Here is an 8721-nt window from a genome sequence, read left to right as displayed (position 1 = left end):
CACCATTTTTTCCCTGTGGGTGCTCCAGCCCCAGAGCACCCAACAGGCTGACCAGATAGCAAGTGTGAGAAATTGGGACAGTAGGTGGGGGGTAATAGGAGCCTATATAAGAAAAAGCCCCAAATATCGGGACTGTCCCTATAAAATTGGGATATCTGGTCACCCTACACCCACAGAGTCAGCGCCTATGCCTGTTGTATCTGCAGCTGGCCACCCTGTTGCTTTATCTAGCTTAGGAAAAGTGGATGAGGTTGAGTTTGAGTTTGTTAACACAGCTCTCTGACCTGACAAGCTCAATTGAAGTAAAATGTGTTAGCCTGTATCTAGCCTAAGAAAAAAGGCAGAGTTTAGGCAGGGGTACTGAAAGCCATTGAACCAAGCTGTAAACCCTGTATATAATGGAAACCACTTCAAGCCAGGGGGTGCAGCAGCACCCCCCCAGCACCCTTAGCTCCTGCACCTCTGAGTTTAGGTGAGGGTTGGCTAGCATGTGTTAGCTAATTCCAACCCAGTCTCAACCACTTTCCCTAGCGCAGTCAAACCCTGTGTTTGTCCCTTTCTGTATGGGACCTGCACATGCTCTGTAAATAATAGTAATAAACGGCAGCCAACTTAGAGCAAATAAATATTCTACCAGTGCTCAGTACCAAGCAGAGATCCTAAGATAGACACTCTTGATTAAAAGAGTTTTAGCCATTTGGTTTCATTTCAAGACTTTCCTTTCATAGTGTAACATTCTCCATTTATTGGTTCTTGGTGATTTTGATATCAAATTTGCTCAGTTTACAAATAAAAAGATGGTTTCTGTACCTGCCAGGACCACAGATTCCCCCTGGGTTCTGAGGATCAATTTGCGTTCTTTCTGGCTTGTGGATTATCACTGGAAATAATGCCTAATGCTGCCTCGGTGACACCTGTGCAAACCTCTTGTCTTTAGTGGCAACTATTCGTAACAATCTTGTCCCCAGAGAGATGGTATGTGTGTAACTGGGGGATAGAATTTGGTTAGACAGGTGACTTTGTCAATGGATTATAGGGCCCAATCCAATTGATTCCAGTGGGGTTGGATGGGCCCTGGAGTTACCAACAATAAAGATTCTGCAATCTGAACTGGGTTAGCAATTCTTTTGATAGTTTGTGAGCAAGAAAAGACTCCAGTTCCCTCTCCCAGAGTGGGGTTGGGTCTGCAGGGCTGACAGCGGTAAAAAGGAGTATAATTTGACTTGCTTTCTCTGTAGTTAGCAGCTTTAACTCTGGTACAGGCTGAGATCAGCTCTGTGTAAGCAGGGGCCATTTTTACACATACATTATTTGGTGCAGAACTGCACTGTAAGGGGCTGCAGTCCTGGTCTGAGCAGTGGCTTCCATTAACAAAGGCTATCCGTGTGATCCCAGAAGTAAACTCCTAAACTTAACAAAAGTGGGTTGCAGCGCTTAGCTCAAGGGTGGCCAACCCGTGGCTCCGGAGCCACATGTGCCTCTTCAGAAGTTAATATGCGGCTCCTTGTATCGGCACCAACCGCGGGGCTGGAGCCACAGGTGCCAACTTTCCAATGTGCTGAGGGGTGCTTGCTACTCAATCCCTGACTCTGCCACAGGCCCAGCCCCCACTCCACCCCTTCCCTCCCCCTCCCCTGAGCCTGCCATGCCCTCACTCCTCCCCCTCCCCCCAGAGCCTCCTGCATGCCACGAAACAGCTGATCAGGAGGCGCTGGGAGCAGGGGGGATGGAGCTGATGGGGTGGGGTGGGGGGGCTGCTGACGTATTACAGTGGCTCTTTGGCAATGTACATTGGTAACTTCTGGCTCCTTCTCAGGCTCAGGTTGGCCACCCCTGGCTTAGCTGGATATCACTGGGCTGGTTTGGCTTTTGATCCCTTTGATTTGAACTGTGGTTGTTGGGAACAAATCCATTTTTGTAATGGATTTTTGTTACATAATGTTGGTGTTTTTAGCCCTTCTAATTCTTATTGTCGCCAGATATTCAGAAGGTAACAGTAAGGAATTAATCATCCCAAATAATGAATGACTGGATAGCAACTGGATCCCATCAGAGCAGGCTGGAAAGAGAAAGAAAAGTATCAGAACACTCTCTCCTGGTCAGATTCCTTCTCCGATGTGGCACCGGAAGGTGTGGGCTTCTGATGAATGTCGTGCAGCAGAAGGAAGCAATAACAGCTCTGCCTCTGAAAATTCCCATGCGATTTTTTTCACATGGGCAATCTTGACAGAAGTACCAGCTTAACAATGTCATTTTCACATCTTGCCTTATTAGGCTAATGCTGAGAGACAGTCCATCACACCATAATCTGCAGAACATACTATCCAGGGTGAATTTATAAGGTGCTGTCTTGTTAAATCTCACAGGTGCTGCATGTCATCAGTAACAATGTAATCCTTCGAGAGCTGATGGCTTGAAAAAGATTTTGTACTGGTGCTAGGAAATGTTTGATAATTCACACTGCTGTTGGCCTACAAGATGTTGGTAATGTTTTATGCACACACATGATGGGAAGCACTGTACACACACACATCCCAAAACTTGGGTTCACCGTATGAGCAAGAGGCCTATTTGTACACTCACAGAAAGAGTGCTTAGGTTGCACGGAAATCTTCAATGACATGAGTCAGCAGTGTGCCCTTGTTGCCAAGAAGGCCAATGGCATTTTGGGATGTATAAGTAGGGGCATAGCGAGCAGATCGAGGGACGTGATCGTCCCCCTCTATTCGACATTGGTGAGGCCTCATCTGGAGTACTGTGTCCAGTTTTGAGCCCCACACTACAAGAAGGATGTGGATAAATTGGAGAGAGTCCAGCGAAGGGCAACAAAAATGATTAGGGGTCTAGAACACATGACTTATGAGGAGAGGCTGAGGGAGCTGGGATTGTTTAGCCTGCAGAAGAGAAGAATGAGGGGGGATTTGATAGCTGCTTTCAACTACCTGAAAGGGGGTTCCAAAGAAGATGGCTCTAGACTTTTCTCAATGGTAGCAGATGACAGAACGAGGAGTAATGGTGTCAAGTTGCAGTGGGGGAGGTTTAGATTGGATATTAGGAAAAACTTTTTCACTAAGAGGGTGGTGAAACACTGGAATGCGTTACCTAGGGAGGTGGTAGAATCTCCTTCCTTAGAGGTTTTTAAGGTCAGGCTTGACAAAGCCCTGGCTGGGATGATTTAACTGGGAATTGGTCCTGCTTTGAGCAGGGGGTTGGACTAGATGACCTTCAGGGGTCCCTTCCAACCCTGATATTCTATGATTCTATGATTCTATGATGTTCATGTTGACATACTGTAATAAGCAGGCCCATCAAATGGCATTGGAAGGCCACTGGATAGGATCATAACTGAATTAACTGGATAACGTGTTGTGAAAAAGGAAAGAAAAAGAAACCCTAAGCAATTAATTAACTAGCGAAGCCAAAATGGAGATAATTCTATCTCCTTTCTCTGGGCTGCAGAAGATCATGAGTTCATTTCCATAACAATGCGGTCTGCCTGTGTAAGTGCAATGTCCTAAGCACCACATTTGAAATAGAATTATCAGGGAACTAAAGCTTTCATAATTGATAATAAATGTGTTGTTAGTGCCTGACAAGCTGGCAACATATGAGTAATTATCTAATTAACCAATTAACCTCAACCTAGCAGAAGTGATGAAGGGGAATTGACACATTCCTCCTGCTTTATTAAGATTCTGTCCATTTCCCAGTGGACTTTTGCAGAACAAGATGAGGAGACGTATTCAAGCACTGTTGCCTAGTGTCAGATTTGAGTGACTGCTCAGAGACGTAGCATCAAGTCGCCTCAGGAAGATCAGACTTGATATACCCCCCGGGACCAAGGCTCTCTCGTCATAGCAATACTGAGCCTATTCACAAAGGAGGGGGACATTAGCCTTGGTTTTGTGGTGTAGAAGAACACCGAGGTCCCAATCCTGTGAGGTGCTGAGCAGGGCTTGTTTTTAAAAAACACTTTCCTATTTTTTTGCAAAAAATGTTGAAGGAAACAAACAATTTTCATTTCTGTAAAAATGTTTCATGAGGGTTTTTCAAGGAAAAAATTTGAAATGAAACAAAATGAAAAAAATTATAAAGGTTTGGGGGTTTTTTTTCCTGCAACTTTCCCTCTTTTACTTTTTTCCCCTTAGAGGGAAAAATTTCCCCTCTCTTTTCCAATGGGGGAAAAAGTAAAAAATAGAAAGCGAGGGGAAAATACTCAGAGTCCAAACCAAACATTTTCTACTGAAAATTTTCATCAAGCAAAATTTTGACTGAAATTAATTTTTTTGTAAAAAATTTTCATTTTTTGTCAAAAGCCATTTTCCCTCACAAAATATATGCCAACAAATGTCCCTCCCCATCCGCTGCAAGATGCTCCCATTGGAGCTGAGTACGCCAGGCACTGTACTGAGTCAGACTTTAAATGCATTGCACCAAATGAAGTTCTAATTTTCTTGGGTACATCTCTTACAAAGTCAATGGAGCTTACAGGCCAATGGGAGCCCGTTAGCTAAAATGGAAATAGGAACCGTGCCATGTTTACTTCACATCCCTCCTCTTAGCTCATTCCCTAAGCTTAATTTAGCCCTTGCTGTCTAGTGGCTTCAGAGACCTCCACCCAATCCCAGCAGTTCTCCTTTAGCTGTAGCTTCAGGTTCTCTAGAAGACCCAGCAGAGATAACACAATCATGCGCAGGCTGTGGCAAGTGCTGTGCAGTGTAGCATGTACTGGAGCAGCCTGTATGCAAAGCATGCATGGTGCTGGAAGAGCTGGTAGTATGGCAGGGCTCAGCTGTTCTGAGGTATTTGGTCTAATTCTTCCTGCCTGGCACCTTGTCTCATCATTTACACTTCTTCAACGTGGGTGTGAAAAGCTCCTACACTGAGAGGAGAATTCACACAGCCATTGTGCACAGGTGTAAATGACCACACAAGGTGCCTGTCAGAGAATCAGATGCAGGAGGACAGATTTTCAAAAGTCCTCAGGACCTCATGTGCCAAGCTCTGAAAATCTAGTCACTGTCTCAGGCCTTGTCTAAACACAAGAGTTCCTATTCTTCTACTGTACTGGTGTAGTTAAAGTGGGATAACACACCTAGTGTAGACACAGTTATACGGTATCTGTATAAAGAGGCTTTGTACCTGTATAGCCATTTCTGTAGAGAAGGGGAATAAACTATACCACTGTAAGACACCTTTATAACAGTGTATCTGCATCCACACTGGAGCTTGGACCAATATTACCCTATTGGTAAAAAAAACACACCTCTGACTGATGTAGTGATAGCTGTGCAAACTGCATGCACAGCAGATCTTGGATACCATTCTGACAGGTGCCTTATAAAGAACTAAGTGAAGAAGGCAGACAATGGTCTCACCTCTGAAGAGGTGGGAGAAGGATTAGTGAGAGCAGACTCTTCATTAGCACAGATGGTTGTGTAAGCAGGGTCTGAATGAGCTCTTCCCTAACATCTAGTGGTGAGCTGGGGAAAAAGACTTCAGGAACCAGCTTTGTTTGCATAGATATGTGTACTCTGCCTCGATGTGCAGCATGATAGAGCTGCTTTGCGCAAGTGATAATTTTTGGCTGTTTGCAAGTTTTGTTGGTTTGCAAGTCACTTTGGTGTTGAGTGTAGGGGTGATGAAAGGTTGTTGCCCTTGTTGTGTGAGTGGAGGCTTGACCTGCCCTGGTTGAGGGGGGTCACCCTCAACTGAACTTCAGTTGCTAAGCGGAGGGTAGGGATGCCAAATCCCAATGAAGGAGAGAGAGGGTGGGGACAGGTGTTTCCACTGGGTGGTGTGGGCTCTGCCTAAGAGTTCTAGACACCATTTGACACTCCTCCTCTCCAGTGTTTAATGACAGAGCTGGTTAGACTCAATTGAGAGTCTTTTCTTTTGTTACAGTTCCCTAGAGCTGAAATCACTGATAACCAGGTCTAGGTGATACTCCTTAGACCTGCGGTGGGGTAGTGTCTTCAGTGAAAGAGACTGACCAGTTTGTACTAGCAGTGAGACTCCCTCCCTAAGTGCTGAAATCGCTGAGAACTGCCTGTGTGAAGTTGCTGGGACCTCAAGGCATCGCAGAAGTTGCAGTAGAGAGGCCAGTGGTGGAGTGAACAATGACAAGGCAGCAGCAGAGTAGACAACGATGCAGCGCACAGCAGTGGCAGGCAGCGATGCAGAGTGAACGGCGCGGCATCAGGAGCTGAGGTATTGGTCGATGCCTCCCCTCACTGGGGGTGGGGGGTGGGAGGTGAACTCTGAACTCTGGATCTTCACTGATCAAGGACAACTATGAGTGGGGTGCGCTGGAGGGAGCGGGGAGTGGCGTGTTAAAGGAACGTTTGTTTGGACTTTCACAGCACAAGTGAGAAATAGGCAAAGGACACTGCCTAATGTATTCTGGAGTGGGTGTTTTGCTCATCATCATATGTTTTTGAATCATGCTTGGTCTTTTATCAAATTAGTGCCGGGTTCCTTTCCCCTTTTTTTATTAAAAGTTTTCTTTTCTATACAGACTTTGTGCTTGCGGGAGGGAAAGTATTGCCTCTTAGGAGTGCCCAAGGGTGGTGTGTAATTTTCCCAGATTACTGGGTGGGGGGCTGAGCTGTTTCTGTGTTGTATTGACAAAAGGAACCCCTAGATATTGAACCTGGCCTTTGTCGCTGCCAACTCCACAGGCAGAAGAGTTACAGTAGCATCCCTGCTTCTAGATCTGAGAGTGTTCCCATACCAAATCTGTGGAATCACTCACAAAGTAAAGCACAGTTTATCAGGAGTGATGGGGCTCTGATTTTTTATCAGCCAACAAAATCCACATAAAGAGGCAACCATTTTAAGCAGACATAGCAGTGTGTCGAGTCAATATGGATGCATTAATCAAAATGAAGCAAGAGAACTTGTTTGTAATGAGAGTGTAAACACAGCCATCACTTACCAGCACTGGTACACACATAATTACTGCATGGTGCAATGTTTTGTGATAATTAAATGTGTTTCTTCCATGAGATGATTAATTTATTTTCTAATTAACTGTGTTATGTGTTTGCAGTTTGTTATTCATGGACAATTAGCAACTTTCCCTGACTTTGTTTATTTAATTAATCTTGTTTGCATCTGTGTTATACCCTTGTTTCAGTGGAGACGAAACATGATACATAGTGTTCCTACTCTCACATGAACTAGATGTAACTTCCTCAAGGGGTCCTGGCAGGTTCAGTGGCTTCTGGAAAAGCCAGTTCTGTGCACAAAAATGCACTGCAGCTGATTTCCTTCATCCCTCATCAGCTGAATGGTCTGTTGCTGGAGTTTAGTAATGGGCAAACTGGTATGGACAAAATAAGAGCCATCCTGAACCTTCCGGCCCAGGACTAGTTCAAGTAAATCTGGAGCTTGCTGTGAGTTCATTTAATTACCAGTCCTGCCTCCACACACCCAGTGTTTCCTTCTCAAGTCCCCAGACAACCAACCTGAGCATTTAATTCACTCTTCTTCCCTCATCCCTCAGTCTTTCATTTCCTGCCTCCTCTCCTTTAGAAACCTTCCCCTCCCTCTCTGTCCTGCAGGGCTTCCTGTGCACCAGCTGGGACAGGACAGAGAATCTGCCCCTAAATATTGTTTGTGTCCCCATGCTCTTTCTGGAATAACATGCTTGGCCTTCGGGCTGGACAGGTTGGAAATGGCTGTCTTAGGGCTTCACACTGGGGTCCCAGCACAGGGGTGCTCCAAAGTGGGTGGGCACTTTTAAAAAATCCAGAGTTCAGTATCTGTTCCCTCTTTGCTGAAGGGTCTCTTTGGTTTCCCCAAACTTGCCTGAATTGCTCAAACAGCTGAAGGGAAAAGTGACATTGGCATTTGTCTGGAAGAAAGGCCCATTTCCTGTCAATCACAGCTGAACATTTAGTTCCTTTCCCATTAACTAATCATCTGTGGGTTAGCTACACATGCAGAACTTCTAAACGGCATCAGAACACTTTCCCAGTCACAATTACAAAATTGGACTCTGTGATTCATTCTGCTCCTTGACAGACTTCTTGCTGTGTGTGGAATAAAGCAAACCAGTCCTGGGCTAATGCTTAGTCATGGCTAAGCTCAATCATAGCTGTCTCCTGTTCCAGGCTTCCTGCTGGGTCTCCAGATTCCTTGGACACGGTGTGAGCAGCGGGCAGGATGGGTTACCAGCAGCTCTACTGGAGCCACCCTAGGAAGTTCGGAAAGGGCTCCCGCTCGTGCCACGTGTGCTCAAACCGCCACGGCCCGATCCGCAAGTATGGGCTGAACATGTGCCGGCAGTGCTTCCGCCAGTACGCCAAGGACATCAGCTTCGTCAAGTTGGACTAAACACTTCTCAAGAAGATGAGATGTCACAAGGAGACTACTGGACATAATTCTCTGCCTAATTTGGATAACTGGGCATGCTAAATTTACCAAGTCTTTGCCATGCTATTTTGTGTATAAAATAAAATAGCCGAACAGTTCAAAAAATAAATAAATAAAAAAGCTTTCAGCTGCTGTTCTTATCCTTGGAAAAGCCTCCTTGGAATACATTTGACTCACACAAGTGGCCTCAGGTGTCAGGGAATTCCCTGTCTGTGTGCTTTCCACAGAACGAATGGTCAGAACAATAGTCAGTAATTGTCCCCAAAACCTAAAGCCGGTGCTGCCCAAACCCACACAGCTGAAAACAAGTAACCATTCCTCCTTCTTTATTATGTATTATGC

At 45.3% G+C, this 8721-nt stretch overlaps 1 protein-coding gene across 1 annotated transcript; it reads left to right on the top strand.

Annotated features, from left to right (window-relative positions):
- The first annotated feature begins 8169 nt into the window (after nt 1-8169).
- LOC140916934 (small ribosomal subunit protein uS14) lies at nt 8170-8462 on the top strand. Its single transcript, XM_073358831.2, has one exon. It carries the CDS (start codon nt 8170-8172, stop codon nt 8338-8340), a length of 171 nt encoding a protein of 56 aa, XP_073214932.1. The 3' UTR covers nt 8341-8462.
- The last annotated feature ends 259 nt before the right edge of the window (nt 8463-8721 follow it).

The sequence above is a fragment of the Lepidochelys kempii genome, chromosome 9 (assembly GCF_965140285.1).
Source record: "Lepidochelys kempii isolate rLepKem1 chromosome 9, rLepKem1.hap1, whole genome shotgun sequence".
Taxonomy (NCBI): Eukaryota; Metazoa; Chordata; order Testudines; family Cheloniidae; genus Lepidochelys; species Lepidochelys kempii.
Note: the sequence above shows the minus strand (reverse complement) of the source record. Positions and strands in the feature narration are given on the sequence as shown.